The 18,745-nt window shown below is 33.7% G+C and overlaps 2 protein-coding genes and 1 long non-coding RNA gene across 3 annotated transcripts; all 3 read left to right on the forward strand.

Moving 5' to 3' along the window:
- Nucleotides 1-12,092: 12,092 nt before the first annotated feature.
- On the forward strand, nucleotides 12,093-17,172 carry LOC105325132 (uncharacterized). The gene is made up of 4 exons (XR_899664.4): nucleotides 12,093-12,243; nucleotides 12,597-12,835; nucleotides 12,975-13,025; nucleotides 17,039-17,172. It is a non-coding gene; the product is annotated as an uncharacterized lncRNA (long non-coding RNA).
- On the forward strand, nucleotides 13,450-15,285 carry LOC136272962 (CAP-Gly domain-containing linker protein 1-like). The gene has a single exon (XM_066076338.1). It carries the CDS (start codon nucleotides 13,912-13,914, stop codon nucleotides 15,274-15,276), a length of 1,365 nt encoding a protein of 454 aa, XP_065932410.1. The 5' UTR covers nucleotides 13,450-13,911; the 3' UTR covers nucleotides 15,277-15,285.
- LOC136272963 (uncharacterized) lies at nucleotides 15,742-17,000 on the forward strand. Its single transcript, XM_066076339.1, has one exon. The coding sequence runs from the start codon at nucleotides 15,742-15,744 to the stop codon at nucleotides 16,783-16,785; it is 1,044 nt and encodes a 347-aa protein (XP_065932411.1). The 3' UTR covers nucleotides 16,786-17,000.
- Nucleotides 17,173-18,745: the final 1,573 nt, after the last annotated feature.

The raw sequence follows: 18,745 nt of genomic DNA on the forward strand, positions 1-18,745 counted from the left end.
ACCAAAATTATAAAAAGTTTACTCCACTATTACTGTAGGCATTATAACCAAGCTGAAGTTAGTAGGCACTGACAGCAGCCATTACGCCAGTAGAGGCTAACGGCCAATAAGGAAAATCGTCAAAGTACTGAGAGTACTCGTACAAAAAGTATATTTTACTTTATCCTCGGCATATTTTAGTAAGTTTAGTTAATATCAAGATGATTAATGCATCAATAGTTTGTATGAGCATTTGTAACTTTTTATACAATAAAGAGCGTGTGATCAAAATCAAGCGGGATATAAACATGGGCCCTAACCTCTTATCAACGCTTTTAGAAACAATATTTTCTTATTATAATCGATCAGTGTTTATTATCTATTAAGATGTACTATACTCAGGTACTCTCCACAAATTTGCTCTAAAAGAATCAAGTCTATTCATGATCACAAAACAACATTACAACAAATGTTTAGAATATTGATGTTCATGTAGTACGTAGAAGAAAACAAAACTAACGCAGAATGATTTTTAAAAAAATCACTTTCCCCAAGAAATGTAAATAAGAAGTATTCATATTCCTACGTTACCTGCCCCTTAGTCTTTTTCATAAAGATACATGTATATACATGTATCATTCTTCGATTGACAATTCATTCACCAATGAATTTTGCTTATATCATTACAGCAATTATTCTTTCATGATTATTGTTCGTTAATTGTCTCACAATATCCTCGTTGTGTATGAATTTTTCTTTATTTGCGTCATTTCCCGCCGTATGTCGACGAGAGAAGTAACGTAACTGTTAACAATCAATTTGTGGCAATGTCAGAGTGTTTTGCGTGCGCTTGCTACGGATAGATACAGCGATTTATTTACAAGTTCGGTGTTTATAACTTCAAAATCAGTTGAACAGAGTGAAACATTAAGTAATTTAAAAGTCACATCTTGGATACGAAGTAACCAATTTCTGTTCATGTTTAAGGGGGGGGGGGGGTCATTTTTTTATGGGGTCATTTTTCTTCATGTTTAACATGAAGAAAAATAACCCCTAGGTCTTTTTTCTTCAGAAAAATCCAATTATTCTTCAGCTAGGGGGGTCATTATTCTACGTAGAAAAATGACCCCCGGTCATTATTCTACGGGGGTCATTATTCTTCATTACACCGGTTCTGGGGTATAAATAGCAGCCAATCGGGGAAATGGAGGAAATTTCAATTTTCTTGCCACTCTTCACTTCAGGGGATATTTTTTCAAATTTATACAAATATCACCAATTACCACTTTAAGATAGTTGTTTTGTATATAAAGTTATGTTTCTGCATTTGAAAATACATGTAATTTACTTCAAGTGTATGTTATAAGGGAGAATTAATCAATTAAAATTCTGAAGTGACACTGATTTTCAAATTTGCCCATTTTGATTGACATCAGAGGTTTGTTTACATTACACCGGAAGCTCTATTCTTCACAGACCCATTCAAAATGGTTGCTAATAAGATTATGTCTTAATCATCCTACCTCAGCAAAGAGAGAAAGAGTTAAGTCCAATAAATTTGATAAATAAAGAACACATACACTGCATGTAAGCGTGAATGTGCATCCTGCCGAGTACGGCTGTTATCTCCTGACCACTGCTCTTAGCACAGTTTACACGAACCTTTCAGTGAACGGATAAGAGTCCAGTGCAGATGTATTTTTCACAAAAACAAATTCCAATAAAAAGAAATTTCGAACAAAATTTCCTGATTTAAATAAAAATAATGTGTATAATTATATTGTTTTTAAATAAAAAAAATAATAACATAGTCACTGCCAACGGTGTCCCATGTATGGGATATTTTGGGGGTTGGGAAACCAAACGATGGCTTGCAACATTGGTAAACCGAGGGTCTAACTGAAGAACATTTATTTTCTCTCTCTATATCTTTCATCAAGAAAAACTCTTCTATGGAAAAGCATTGTCCAGAAAAACTTATACTTTTCCTTACGGAACGAGGTATTTCTTCTGTCAGGTAATGCTGGTTCAGAAGGCCACCACATTTGTCTGTTTCTCCCGTTTGTTATGCAGGGTTTGCAAAAACAATGTTCACATTCATTACAGTTTTGACTTTGCGGGATACAGAATGTCCTCTCAAAGTCGTCAGCACTGATGTCCTCATTCCCAGTTGTATTTTCTTCACATATCATTTCTTCTAACTCCCATTCATTAAAATTGATGAATTGAATTATTGATTCCCTTTGATCAGAGTTCACCCTCAAAGTAATTATACTTGTGTCCTCATTTTCCTCCATTTTGTTACAAGAATGATGGCCAGAATTGGAGGGAAAGTTTTAGGGCATGGGGTACCAAAGGAGATTTCTCTACCATGGCATCATGTATGTGGCCATTTTTATAAGCATTAAATTCTTATTTTCTGTCCATCAAAGTTGTTAATAGATATTTACATGGAAATCTATTACAACATAATAACTATCACCATATTTTCCCCCGCATCCACAAATATTTTGATCCCCACTGAGGGCCTAACCTGGGAGATGCGCTGATTAATAGATTTATTGACATTTGGCGGGATGCAGGGAGTGCCTCCCCACTGTGAAAATATTTCAACTTCACATGATTCATTGTAACTGGTCCATTCCATTTTATTTCTATTGTTTTATTCAAAATATATATAAACCCTAAGGTCTATACACTTAGCTCTGTAATACATCCAAAGTCAGTTAAAGTGCCCCAAAAATTTTCAAAAAATGGCTCAATACAGATATCGCAGGAAATGTGTAAATTTGGAAAGAGCAATATCTGAATGACCAGAAAACACATATAAGAGCTCTGGGTAATAAGATGTTATATTTTTCAGACATATTCAACAAATCCAGTGTAATTTTAGAAGTGAATTACGTAACTTCATGTAATACTATACAAAATGTAAAATAAATTTTTATTGTAGCATTCAAAATAGTGTTTCAAGTAATAATACTTGATGCAGATAGAGTAACTATCTGATTGAAAACCATAGTTCAATGGAAAATTGACTATCAATTCTAAAATAGTCAATTTTACACATAGTATCTGGAAGGTAAAAGGAAAAAAATGTCGACCTATAAAAACACTATTTTATTTATTCTTTTTTTAAACTTACTTATTAAATTCAACAAAGAATTATGCATCTGCTTTCATTTGTATACCTTTTACGAAGAGATTCTTAAGTTTTTGTAATGTTGAAACTCGGAGGAAATACTTTTTTGAGACATAGTTAAATGGTCTTCTTTGTAACGTAATTCACATTAATTCCTTAAATTACAAATCAATATGTTTTTTTTATGATTAAACAACAGTATTTTCTCAAATGAAAGTATGGGAAATAAAAAAATATATATTGCAATACTTATGCAAATGATAACATATATCTCTAATGTGTTATGATTGTTTCAAATCAGACCATGTCACATTTCACATATCTTGTTAAATATCAGGGGAATTCAAATGCTGTATGTTCTTAAAGAACATAATTACTACTTACTAAAAATAATGAAAGCAACATTTTCTTGTGTCCATATAAATTTGATTGGAATGGGCAATAAATTATATTCCAAAATAAGTCTGTAGAATAAAACAAGCAACGTAACGTAATTCACAAACGAGGTTGTAAGAGTCAATATGTTACAAATAAACATTAAGAAGTAAATTAAGTTATCTTATTGAAGGGATTTTAACAGTTTATCACACAAACTTTGAACTTTTCCACATATATTTCAGAAAATTTAAACATATTTATAGTCTCTTCCTGCTAAATACTGGATCGTTCAACGAGAATAGGATATCACTATTTCTCTGTACTAGGAATCCTAGTTTTGTCTGTCTGTTTGGGCCATCTAAAAGACTTTTCCCAACCTATCAAAAAATGTGATATGATATCCCTGGTCTTATTTGATAATTTTTTGAACATACAGTGTACTATAAACCTTCATACACGGTGGCAACATGCGCGCATCTACTTGATACTTTCATTCACCTAATCACTAACAATATATATGTTCCAGTGCTTGCTTTCTGTAAAACTATTGGTAGGGGTGTCACTCTCACTGCCTTGACAAGGAACAGAGCTCATACAACAAGTTACCAACTCTTTGCAAGCCACATGGTACCAAATTGACGTTTTTGAAACATGCGTCCCCGTAAAATGATCTGCACGGCTATTACAACTCACTACCCCCCCCCCCCCCACCACCACCACCACCACCTGTGGAATAACCGCATAATAACCTCTTTTTTGCGATAGTTTTCTCTAACCTTTGGTCTTTTTTGTTCCCAGTATTTCTTTTAAAGCTTCGCATATTTCATTCTAGTCAGTATATAAAATTAAAACAGTAGTTATGTATGTTCGTTAATTACGTTACACTGTTGTAAATTACGTTACACTCTAATACAGACTTATTCCTGATTTAAACACCCAGCGAACCAATGTTTTATATTAATGATATCAAAGTTTAACCTTTATTCTTCATTCTCAATATAAAATTCCAATAACATCATTAAAAATCAAAAAGTTTTCCTCAGTCACAAATAAGCATAATCACACTTCTGGCGATTGTGTACACTACTGCAGTAGTCAAAATGGTTCCCGCGTTTAAACTTTCTTTCTACAAGTGCATGTATGTTAAGCGGTGTCATTGAATAAAGATTCATGGTGATTTTGCCCCCAGTTAGGATTATTTTACAATATCAAGTAAATTGATCATAACGTAATTCACTGTAACGTAGTTCACAGTCTTGGCTTTTAATTAGAATATGAAATAAAACTGCGGCAGTTAGAAGCATTGTGTATGTGGTGATTATGATAGGCATCGGTGTGTTCATTAGTCAGGATAGTTGAAGTTTGTAGCATTCAGGCACTGTGTGCAAGGTTGCGTAACGTAATTCACAATTTAATGTAAAAATGGAAAGTTTTCAAAATTAGTGTTTCTTTTTTTTAAAATGGTATCTTTTGTTAGTGAATCATAATTTTTTTCATATCTTTGTAACATTGTGATCAGTTTTATCAATTTAACCTCACGGTTAATGCCTATTACAATTTCATTACTGATGCAAGAAAATCGTAACGTAATTCACAGCATTAAAAGGGACACTCAAATTTTGGATTGTAATTTTTTTCTTCGGCCAATAGTGAGAAAATTTTAGACAAAAAATGTAAAGTCTATCCCTTTATCATTATAATATACAGTGGGGCCTCAGATATCCGGACGCCAGATAACCGGACGCTTCAGTTTACGGACGATTTTATTTGGGAACAGATTTTTTATACGTTATTTTGTCTCATTTATCCGGAATTTCGTGTTCCGGATCCGGACGGTCTGTTATTACCACAAAACACTAATTTACTACTAATCTTGCTTCATTTAACCGGACGGCAAATTTTAATGATACCCTACTCAGAGTACAAAAGATTGCCCCTGCAATTAAGTTTCACACCTTTTTTACGTGCTAGACCCTCATGAGTAGCTTGTATAAACACACTGACTTCCCAAAGCACTTTCAAAAATTGGAAAATTGCGAACAACAGAGTATCACACACATATCACACTTGGACACAAAGAATTTGGATAGATTCGGTTTTCATTATTGTCCGGTTAATATTTCATGATAAAATGCTAAAATAAAGCAGAGTTCTTTATCTCTTAAAAACGTTCATATCAACAGACAACTCTAGCATGTGTTGCTATATGGTACGAAATGCAAAAAAAACCTAGTATCAACCCTGGGAGCCATTGTATACTAATACATTATCATTCATGACAACAATAAGACATATTTCAGATATCCGGACGCTTCACCTATCCGGACGATTGTACTTGGGAACGAAAGCGTTCAGATAACTGAGGCTCCACTGTACATCACTTTGCTTCCTATATTGGTGTTTTTAGATTATTTTTTGTAACTAAACACGACCACTCTCGTTTGTGACATCCGGTTTTGATCAAATTTGGCTGTTAAATTCTTTATTTTAGTACAGTAAATGGGATTAATACATCGTAATATCTTAATTCATAAGTCAGTCATACCTAGATATTAGATTTTATCCCCTCAACAACTAAAGATGGAGAATTTTATTTTCAAAAATCGCTTGTGACAACGAAAACTGGTTTTGGGGCACTTTAACTGACTTTGGATGAATAATGAAATCACTTGTTCATAAAGAGTAAAAATATGTATCCTGGTACATCACGTGAGAAAATGATCCAGTCCGTATAATGAAAAGTAAATTGCAAGCAATATTACATTTCACAACATAGCAAGTAACCATTGTAAAGATGTTATAAGACTTCAAGAAAATGTCAGAAACTAAGAGAAAAAAGGCCAGGTAATTTCAAGTTTAAGATGCCGATTACCGAGGGAAAAAAGCAATAAATCATGCAAAATCTTCAAAATGTGAGGGAAGTTTTGGTCAGCAAGTTAGGGAGACCAGTTAATAACACGGACATCATGGAATCATTGCTGGATACCTGGAGACAATCTCTAAAAACGAATGATGATGATTTTAAATCACCTGCAACTTACACTAAAGTAAATAAGAGTCAAGTGAAGCAAGATTTTTTGTGACATCATTGCAAGCTGTAAGAAAACTGATCGATGTTTCAGCATCCCACGGGAAGTACTGTAAAGGGACCCTTGAAGTTAAAAAAGTCACAAAGAGAAGTCATGTGAGTTCATTGAAATTAGTTTGTACCCGGGGCAATAGAGGAAAACATTCCTACATTTGGGCATCATCTCCATACCTACTAAATGGGAATTACTGGTACTGTACCAGTTATCGGCTAAGACCAGTTATCGGCTAAACTTAGAGTTCGGGTTTATAGCACGCAACAATCCAAGATTTTTTTATTTCAGTCGTCTTTTTCGAATAAAGAAAAGTAAGTTTGCTTGAAAACTTTCTTGAATATGTTTCATACATGAGCTTAAACGATCATTGTTTACCGCTGATTTTACATCTTTGCACTTTCAGCAGTGAGGGAAGTGACGTAATAAGTTAAAAATAGAATATTACCTTTTTGTGATACGTTATTATATCCCTTCTTTGATTTGATATATAAAATCAATACATTTAACATGTATAAACAAAAGGAATTCACGAATTTCCGAAAGATTCGAAGCGCAATTGAACGCCTGATTGCACAATTATGTATTGAATAGTATACGATTAGGTGTATTACCGTATCACTATGATAATAAACGAATTATTTTATGAGTTTTGTTTATAATGTATCATGACCCCGAATACTTTAGTCTGAACTCACAAGGGGCATAATTCAAACTTCATTTAGCAGAGTATAAAATCAACATGAACACGGATTTTTACTATGTTATTATCACGAAGCCGATAACTGGTACAGTAAATCGTTAAAACTCGGCAAATTCGGGGCGTGCTTAAAAGCACAAAACAAGATGTTTTGGGTTCTAAATAATGCTATAAACTAACAGATTGATAAATAAGGAGTTCACTTTTTAAACTATGTCAAGTTTTATCCAAAAATATCAAGAAATAAGGAATTACGAAAAGAAAACGTTAAATTTTAGCCGATAACTGGTACAGTGCCAGTATCTTGTTAATGAAAGAATCAACCATGCATTTCTTTGCAGTGGAACGTTACCTTCTCATTATTCAAGATTCTGTAATGCAGCAGGACTTGGTGTTCTCTACGTTGAAAAAAGGGACGCATTTTTTAAAATGTATAAACCAATTGTACAAGAAGAATATGAAGATTCGTGCAACACTGCCATTCTTGAAGAAGTTGGATTATATGAAAACTTGGATGGAATAGACATAATTACTGATGCACGGCATGGATGGCGAAAAAATACTTAAGACACCAGTGTCGTTGGAATTGAGGAGCGATCACATAAAGTTCTTAAATGTGCTCATGTAACAAAGCCAGAGGATCCTGTTTCTCAAAGGCATGAGACAATTGGAACACGAAAAATTTATGAAGATTTTGACAACAGGGACATTTCTGTGAATGTGCATACCCACGACAGGAACATGGCCATTAATAAATATGTAAGAGAACGGGAACATGGCTTTACATGTAATCAAAATGATCTTTGGCATGGCATCAAATTTCAAGTGGACCAAGATACAAGGAAGGAAAAAAACCCTGGTCCGAAGAACTTGTCGATAAAGTGGAACCTATTGCGACACATTTTTACTGGGCAGCCAATAATTGTGAGGGCAATTCTACTACTTTGAGAACTTTGTTGGACAACATTGTTGACCATTACCAAAATGACCACAAGCGATGCCACCCTAGCTCAAGATGTAATCAAGATCCAAATTATGAACCATCAAAAGTTGTACTTGAAAATCCTGTGGCAATTAAATTACTCAAAAGTGTTATTGTAAATTCCACAATTTATAAATATCCAGATCATTTCAATTTAGGGAGAGATACATACTTTGGGGAAAGTTTTCATAACACTTTGAATGTTTATCAAGACAAAAGAATAGCATTTAGAAGTGAACAGTATAAAGTGCGTGCTTTCTTTGGAACTCTGCATTGGAATGAAAATGTGAATAGAGAACATACTTCAGTATCATTCAAGGCTGATCCGAAAGCCCCTAAATGCTTAAAGGGCAAAAAAAAACTATAAAAAGAAAACATTTGATTTTAGAAATAATATATGGATGCGCTATATAAAACAAGTATACTCAAAGCGGGAAAAATAAATAGTGAAACCATGTGATGCTGTCTTTTATTTCAACACGTGTCTTTGCTATGCAGATATCTATTTATAGCTTCACTCTGTAGTCTGATCAGTTGGGGGTGTGGCCTTCTCCCTAATATGCTTAATTGCCGTCCGTGTGGATATTCAACTAGGTCAGATCCGGCCTTTAAGGACAACTGCGTAGTTAGAATTCGTGGTGTTAGCGGAATGACCAGGAAGAATAAAACTCTCAATGATGATTTGACTTTGGAAAGCGGTCAACGGATACAAGACTCTTAATTGTAATTAACCTTTAACAATGGACTTCGTTGATAAGTCACTTATGAACTGTGACCCGAAAGGATGTACCAACAATTGCTTATTCTATTTTACTGATTTTTATGCTTAATTGATTTGATTAATAATTTGTAGATTGATTTTAGACCACTATACGATTACAGTGCTGAAAAAATATCATAACACATGAACTGACTTTTGTTTATCAAAAGTCTAATGAATAACAACAGAAGGATCACACTATATTGGTTAACAGTACTAGTATTGCTCAAAACCATTTCATTTATAGTACGTATCTATTTAAAAACTTTTTAGGAGCAACACAAACAGATACAGAGAAATAGGATGAGAGAGAGATGTCTCTGTATTTGTTAGTGTTGCTCCTAAATTTGTTTGCTATAATTTTGCAATTGTTTTGTTTCATAATGTGAATTTCAAATACATCTATATTGATGAAAAGTCTCTCTCTCTCTCTCTCTCTCTCTCTCTCTCTCTCTCTCTCTCTCTCTCTCTCTAATATTGAAAAGGCGATGCAAATAATCAGGTTATTGCGCCTAGAATTAATAGTAATAATTCGGAAAAAAAATTCTTACCCAAAAATACAACTTCATTCGAATTTTAGTCTCGCCCAAACGTTTCACAAACGTTTAACATTGTTTGATCAGATGCAAATTTTCAAAACAATATAAACACAACATGTTGACAATTATAAGTAGGAATAATTTTCAGTCCTTGTGAAGATGATTACCCCTTGCTGATCGAATATCAACACCGGTACGATCAGATCTGATTTATGGCATTACCAAACACTGCAAACATTATTCAGCTCAGTAATACTGATTACTACATGATTTCAAACAATACACACACCTAAAACACAATTTAATACACTTAAATATGATAAAAAATGTGTCAATTTGAACGTTGTAAAAATCAAACGCAAAAAATAATCAAAGGAGAATTCGATGGAGAGAAAAAAGGATACGTACTATATTGGTAAACAGCATTGCTCAAAACCATTTCATATATATAGATGTATTTAAAATTCACATTATGAAACAATACAATTACAATATTACAGCAAAAAAAATTTAGGAGCAACACAAACAGATACAGAGATAAAGGATGAGAGAGGGTGAGAGAGAGAGAGAGAGAGAGAGAGAGAGAGATGTCTCTGTATTTGTTTGTGTTGCTCCTAATTTTTTTTGCTGTAATTATACCCGCACTTTCTAAAGAAAGTTCGGGTATATTTTTGTTACTCTGTACCGTCCGTCCGTCCGTCCGTCTGTCACGTTTTACTTTCTCAAACAGCTCTTACATCTTATAAACCAGCAAACTGAACTCTTGGAGTTTGATTTGGGGTGTCATGTTGTTTTGTAAAAAGGTTTCAAAAATTCTCTGGTAGTCCTGGGGGGGGGGGGGGGGGGGGGTCAAATAATTGGTAAAAAATGACGTTTTTTCACAAAAAACCTTCTTATTCGAATTCCTCCTACATTTTCAACAGTAGACAAATCATTTAGGAATATGTTTTAGGGTATCCTATAAATGCGCAATAAGGTTTCGGAATTTTCAATTTTGTCCTGGGGGTCATTTAATGGCTGAAAAATGACTTTTTTTTTTACAAAGAAAACTGGTTAAAAAACGTCATTTTTTTAGCACATCTGAGCTGAAAGCTCAAGTGAGCTATTCTGATCACATTTTGTCCGTCGTCCGTCTGTCTGTCCGTCTGACTGTCCGTCAACTTTTCACATTTTGAACTTCTTCTCTAAAACCACTTAACCAAATTTGGCTCAAAGCATTCTTATGGAAAGATGAATATAAATTGCTGAAACGAAAGAAAATTTTTCATTGAAAGCGGAGAAAACCTCAAAACTGTAAAAAATGGGGAAGCATTTTAAAAAATCTTCTTCTCAAGAACTACTGAGGCAAATTCAACGTAATTTAGCATGAATAATCTTTATTGGAAGGAAAATATAAATTGCAAAAATGAAGTGCTAATTCTGTTTCAAATCTGAGTTATTACGAAAATAATAATAAAGGAAAGGCGTGTTTCAATCAGTTTAATAGCTTCGGGTTCGGCATCCGGTAAAATGGGTAGGCAAGACTTGGCCTGGGCAAAACAAAAGATTGGCAGTTATTAATCTGCCAATCTCATTAATATTTCAGGACATTTGATGGACCAGTATATTTGTTTTCGCTGTAAATATTGCTGCAAAATACTGCGTATTTGGAATTGACGATTGCCGATCTGCCACGGCTTTTATTTTGCCACGGCCCGGGTTTGCATACCCATTTTACCAAGACTCGTATTTAATAATTCTAAAACGAGGTTCTTTGTTTAAAGCAGCCATGACACTATATGAAACGGGTCGATCTGACAATGATGAATTTGTTTGTTGTGCAACAGTTCGTGTACGAAGGGAATCTTTGAAACATGCAAAATACATTGGTGCCGATTTTATGAAGTAAATGGAGGCTAAATATTTCAATGCGTTAACAGTTTTCACACATAACGGTGGTGTTACCTTATGATTTTCGTTGTTTTCATTTATGCTTTGCGTTTACCTGGGAACTGTCGCTTGTATTTCCTGATTTTTACGTATCAAATCAAACAGAGACTTCGGTAAATCAAACAGTTTACTGTTTACCTGCGCAAATTAAGCAACATCCGATGTATTAAGAAAGAACTAAAATGCAATTTATTCAGGCTATGGGTAATTCGGTATCATATTTTCGTAATGGTAGAATAATGCAATATGTTTTGTAGCTGCAGAACTGTAGCTCTCCGGGAAAAATATATTGACAGACCGGAGAGCTACGGGGCCATCCATTGAAAAAATTGTATATTTATTGCGCAGAAAAACGTGCGCTAGTTTTCGACTAATTAACAGTCAATATCCGATACACGCGCCGCCTATGTGCCACTGTGTTAACCTTCTTTTTATTAGGATAATTCTATTGTAATAGATGATTCTGACAGAAGATAAATCGATTAAAATTCATATAATAAAACTTTAATTTTGTATATTTAAACCTCAAAATGTATATTTACTCGTAATATGAGTCGATAATACAAGATCACAGTTCATCAACTCGCACCGGAAATAGAAAAATATGGAGATCGCCATTACAAATGAAGTGACAAGAGGGACACGGATTTTTCGGTTTTTTGTCCTAAAGAGAAGAAACATTTCACGTACAATTTAATCAAATTGAAGGGTAGAATCTTCTTCCGGAACACGAGGAAACTCAATACTTTCCAATGTAAGCATCGATTTTATTTGTTTTTAGATGCTAAAATTTTATATCATTTAATAATTCGAATAAAATAGCATACTATATTTCGATAGTGTAATCATTTTAGCATCAAATTCTTTTCGTTTGATGTCGAACCATGCTTGCGCAGGAGAGCGCATGTGACAAAAGTCATTTTTTTGGGAAGAGTTATTTCCCGCATTCACTCTCCAGTATAGCAGAGGAAATTCCAGCTGGTTGAAACAATAGCTAAAAAGTTATGAAGCGAGGAATGAGCGCTTGATTATTAAGAGTTGATGTATGTATATGCCTGTATATTCCTTAAATTCATACAATTTAATATATTTGCTCGATAATTTTAGGAGTATAGAACCAAATAAAACTGAAAGCGAAACTGACACCACCACCAGTGCCAGTGGCAGTGAACCTGATTGTGGGGCAGTATCATCAGCAGTGCCACTGGACTGGTTTGATGTCTTGGCTCACTCTGACTCTGAGCCCACTTCACCATGCATTTGGGTCACAGTCACTATTTAGTGACACAGATAGTGATGCAACGCAGCCACCATCTGAATCAAATTATGAATTAGAGCCAATGACGGTATTGTTGTCTTGTTTGTTTTGTTTTTATTCTAATTTTAAAGAAATAGAAAAAAATGTTCATACTATGAAATATTTGAAACAATCGTTAATGCAAAATTTTACATATCAATTAATGAATTATGATTTTTTTTTTTTAGCTTAGTCCTATGTGTGGCGACTGTACCGTAAAGAGAAGACGTTTAGATAAAGTATGTATTTATCTGTAGTACTGGTATACTTAGAAGCCTGCTTATTATTTATTTTGTGCTAATATAGTGTGCTTAATACATAAACATGCAGTGAATAATATCAATTTATATGCACGCTAGCTTCTATATATATATACATCTATAAACTTATGTATATGAAAAATATTAGAGCTCTAATATAGACATGAGATGACTTTCTACTGAAAAGTGAACTTGCTTACAAAAAAAAATTATAAATAAATATATATATATATATATATATACATGTATTTAATATTGGAATATAAATATATATATATATATATATATATATATATATATATATATATATATATATATATATATATATATAAATATATATATATATATATATATATATATATATATATTACTTTCTAATAAATGTTTATTGTATATTTTGGACTTGAATAAAGGAAATGTAAATTCAACAGTAAGTAGAGACTCTCTCATTCATTACTCTTTAATACAATAACAAATGCTTTATGCTTATGCTTATTCTTCATCTTTCATATGTCATTCATCAATTCATGTCAGGTCGATGAAACGACACAAACAGAACTGAATTGCATTAACAACCAGGGGAAAAGACTTTTCAGTCAATACATAACTGGTCATGAAATTCTTTGTGGGGGACATTCTTTAATAATTGAGCATACTCAAAAGGATGATGTAGACCCAATTTTTGTTGAAACGCATGCACAGACAATTGAATCTGGTGAATTGTTAATTTGCACTGCAGTCCAAACAGATGCTACAGTACTTTCCATCCCCTTACTTTTCACTGAAAATTTACTGTCCGAACAATATAGCAGTGGAGAAAATTTAATGGAATCATTTAGTCAGACTTTACTGAGTCTAAACAGAAATGGAGATAACCAATAATGATCTGATAATAAAAATATCAGAAACAGATATTAAACAATGTGCAGAATGGCTCTACAATCAACATGCATGCGATTCTAAAGCAACTTTTAGAGCTTATGAACATTTGGTAAAAAACGTACAAGACAAATATAAACTTCTTAAAAAAAGTAAACACAGGGCCCTAGGAGAAAATAAATTAACAGAATTTTTGGACACCAAGGTAATATTTCCAACACAAACTTATCATTTACAAAAACCAAAACAGTTGTCACCACTGGAACATGAAAGTTGTAGAGAAGTGATAGAAAGCCTAACATCAGAAAATGCTAAACTAAAAGAAGACATTGACACCCTGCAAACAGAAAAGGAAAAGTTAGGACTAAGCAGAACCCCTTTATCCAAAGTTCTCCAGTTTAGGAAAGAAATAAAAAATCTAAAGAAACTCAATAAAGTTCTGAACAAGAGAATACAACAAAAAAATACAATTCTTCGTTCCATTCGACTACGAAACAAAAGACAAATGGAAAAAATAACAAAACTTACGGATGAAAAACGGTTACTAGAAGAAAGCAATCAAGACCTAAGAGAAAGACTTTCAAGAAAGGACACCGAGATATGTACATTATCTCAAGACCTTGAAACTTCTAGGACTGAAATGAATTATGTTTGCGAAGAAAGAGATTGGTTAGCAGAGATCACAGGTAGAGTGAAGGACACTGTGTCATTCTTTGACGAACAAGAAAAAAAATACAGTGTGGAGTTGAGAAATTGTATTTATTCTTTACCTCAGTTACATGTGAGCTCACAGGTTTGTTCTCAAGTAATTGAGTCCGTACTATCACTTGTAAACATTAAAGCCAACAAACTACCATCAGCTTCCACTGTTCAAAATATGAACATTGAACGACTTGTGCTTGCACAAAAACAGTTAAGCGAAAGTCTTCCTAACACAGAAAACTTGACCATATACACAGATGAGACCACTAAATATGGAACAAAGTTTGGTGGATATCATTTATCTGACAGTGAGGGCCGAATGTATGTGTTAGGTTTGCGCCAACTATTGACAAAATCTGGAAGAGATACACTCGCAGTGTTTCAGGATATACTCCAAGATATAGATGATAGATCTGAAAAGACTGATCTTGCATCAAAGAAGATTTTGCTAAAGATTACAGCAACAATGAGCGACAGAGCAAGCACAGAGCTAAAATTTAATGAATTGCTAGAGAAATTTAGGGCAGATGTGCTACCAGAGTTGATGACAAATTGGAATGAGCTTTCCGATGAGGATCAACGCTCAGCTAGCTCATTGCTGAATTTTTTTTGTGGTTTACATAGCCTAGTTCACTTTGCAGAAGCTTGAAACATCTCTTTAGCAGAAGCAGAAAAAGGTTTCTTTGAAGACAGCCCTCCAATATTTGACAAGTCATTTTTACAACTCAAAGAAGCAGGTACAACACGTCTTATTAGAACAGCATGTAAAGCTCTTTCCAGGGGTGGTGATGAAAAATCTGGCAGATTTAGAGATTTCTCAAATTTCATAGATGAATTTTTAAGACAGAATTCCTTACAGACAAACCCCCTGCAACCATTCCATGGAAACAGATTTAATGTTTTATTTGAATCATCTTCAGCAGTATTTTTTCTTCATGAGAAAATTCAAGAGTTTCTTGAGGGAAATAAAGACAACAAACTCTTGAGAGCAGTTGCACATGACATTTCTGTTCCTGAATATGTTGCAGGAGCTAAAGCATTAGGGCTAATCAGCAGACACATAACTGGTCCTCTTTGGAGCCTTCTGGAGAACAAATCAATTCATATCTTAGAAATGAATGAAAATTACTTACAATCAGTGAACTTTGTCTTAGATCCTTCTCAAAGCATAGAGGCTGTGATGACAGGTGATCCACTTGTTTTTGGGAACAGAACTATTGTTAAGAGAGATGCTATTTATGATAGTTTAATTCAGCCTTGGGATCATGATGACAAAGTGGTGGTGTATTTAAGCATTCTTCTGCCTGTAATTGGGGAGGTGGCGAAGAGGTTGTTTAAAGACCATCTTCCTGGTGGATGTTGGGAAAATGTAACAGAAGATATGAAAGAAAAGTCAAGAGGGACAAGTAAGCATAACAAATTTGCAGAATCTGTCTTTGGATACTTAGACCAACTGATGAGAAAAAATCCCAATATGTCTATTCTTGCGTCAGAGGCTTACATCATGTTTACATCTAATAAGACAAAACAATGGTTAGATGCCAAATCAGAAGAGGAAAAGAAATACCTGGTGGAAGATGCAATGAAAGTTGTTCCAAATATCAGAGAAGCATTTAAAGAGAAAAGAGAAGAAATTAGGAGAAAACAAAGAGAAGCACTTAATGAGAAAATGAAGAAAGAAGAAGAGAAGGAGGCAAAGAGAATAGAGAGACTGGAAAAAATGACAGATAAAATAATCTTTTTTGGATTATGGCAGACTAGAGAGGATGTAGATAGAGCACTTGCTAGTATACAATCAGTGACTGAAAAGAAAGAAGCATTAAAGGCCCAACTTAACTTTAGACGTTATGTTTTGTTGCAAAAACCACCAAAAGAAGGGTTTGAAAATGTTTTTAATTTTTCATTCAAGGAGAATGGAAAAATTAAACAATGTAGCATAGAACAATTAGCAGCAAATTTAAAAAAATTGGTTAGTCATGCTTATACCATACAAGTTACAGAATCAGATCAAGAGCACAATCCCATTCTGGTTGGAAAACATGTCCAACACAAGTTTGTTGATTCGGATGCTTGTGAAAAGTGGTGGACGGGTAAAGTTGTTTCCCAAGTGAGTCAGTATTGGAGATTAATTATAGGGGGTATTGTTGTTGCTACTTGAAGCCATAAAATGTGTCCATATACATGCATGATATCTTTATTAACAGCATAGAAATAGAAGAGTAATAACATTTTGTGCATTTATGTTTCCTGAGTGTGGCATTCTTATACCATCAGTTTCCTATTCCATGATACATATAAAGGCAACATATGTAAATATCTCATCATAACTATATCAAAAATTTATAAACTTAATTTTATACTTATTAATTTGATTTAACTTAATTTTCTAAACTATATTTGTTTCTCCACAGGTTCCAGGCTACCCTGCATGGTACAACATTGTGTATGATGGCGATATTGCTGTCTATACATACCAATTGCTGGAGGACTTGAAGAATGGAAACTTAAAAATTACTGTTTTGAAACAATAAAATTATGTTTAATAGATTTGTTTTGTTCTTGAATTGACTCATATATGATTTATACACAAGTTATATGAGTTTCCTTAGTGAATATCCTATCATCCATTTTTGGGATCATGCAAGTTTGACGGTAGGCGTCTTTAATATGGCATAACTTTTTAACCACTCAAGCAATTTTAAAAAAGTTTTCACCAGTGAGCTGCATTTAAAATGACCTTTGTACTGATACCAAACTTGTCAATATTTACTTGATATTAAAAAACCACCTATTTTCATTGACTTTATAAAGTTTTTTTGTTCTACAAGTTTTAACAAAATACATTCGTGAAAAGAGATATTGAAAGAAAAACCACGAAAAATCACGACGCTTTTTCAACTGTAATTTTCGAGCTTGGGCGAGCTTCGGCGCTTTTGGTCACAAAACAAATATATGTACCATATTTCAGATCTACAACCTTTAGTCTACAATCCCTGAAAGTTTGAACTCAATATCTCAAATAGTTTAGGAGTTTATTCCCGGACAAGCCGACCATCTGAAAATCGATAAATTGTAAATATCTCAAAACCGGACGTGACGTCATCTTTCAAAAAATTTCCAAGAAGGTTCAGATTAACACCTATCAGATTTGAAAGTTTGACGTAAATCGGTCTAGCCGTTTCTGAGAAATCGCGTGCACAAAATCGGTAAGAAAAAAAGAATAATAACTAGATACGATCTCGTTACGAGTAACGAGGAGGTCTTCCGTTCAATTTTTTAAACGATACCATTAAAATATCAATGAAATTTCAGAATTTCCACTCAACCCCTCCCATTCAGATAATGTAAACGATTGTTATTATCCTTTCAAATGCTTCACAAAGTGTTTTGCTTTTTCACATACAGCACATTAAAGATTTAAGGTTTTAGTCCCCTAAAAATCCCGAATTACGTCATCAATGGGTGTTGCAATGAGTTTTACTGATATTGTTACGATCAACAACTTTGCTTCTATAATGCTTTACAAAATCTTGATCGTTTTCCAGGTATGTGTAAGAGACTCTTGGCCCCTAATTTAAGGGGGCAGCTCCTTTTTCTGGAGTTCATTCTAAAGGTCCCACGATTACTAACATTTTTTTCCTTACAACCATTTAAAATTGTTGTTCATTTTTTAGATACAAATGATTGAATGTTTTAGGGGCCAGCCCTGTAGATCATTCATTGGGACAGACATTGGTGCTTTGATTGAGGGAATCGATTAGAATCATAAATACAGACATTTTCACTTCTGCAATGCTTAACAAAATATGTCTCATTTTCTAGATTTATTGCGTCAAAGTTTAAGTACTTTGGCCCCTAGTAGTCCCTAATTTGGTAATAAATGGGCGTGCAATTGATCTTTTCTGATAGATATTGTTACTATTAACAACTTTGCTTCTATAATGCATTACAAAATCTTTATCGTTTTTAAGTTATTTGTAATAGATTTTAAGCGTGCCTTGGTCCCTATTTTTAAGGGGCCAGCCCCTTTTTTCTTGATTCATTTGAAAAGGTTTAAGAATACAAACATTTTTTTGTTCTTACACTCATTTAAAATTGTTGATCATTTTTGAGATACT

Source organism: Magallana gigas, chromosome 2 (genome assembly GCF_963853765.1).
Source record: "Magallana gigas chromosome 2, xbMagGiga1.1, whole genome shotgun sequence".
Classification (NCBI taxonomy): domain Eukaryota; kingdom Metazoa; phylum Mollusca; class Bivalvia; order Ostreida; family Ostreidae; genus Magallana; species Magallana gigas.

Bases quoted from the DNA above. Each gene is read 5' to 3' on its own strand.
- LOC136272963 (XM_066076339.1), top strand. From the start codon at position 15,742: ATGAATGAAAATTACTTACAATCAGTGAACTTTGTCTTAGATCCTTCT.
- LOC136272962 (XM_066076338.1), top strand. From the start codon at position 13,912: ATGGAGATAACCAATAATGATCTGATAATAAAAATATCAGAAACAGAT.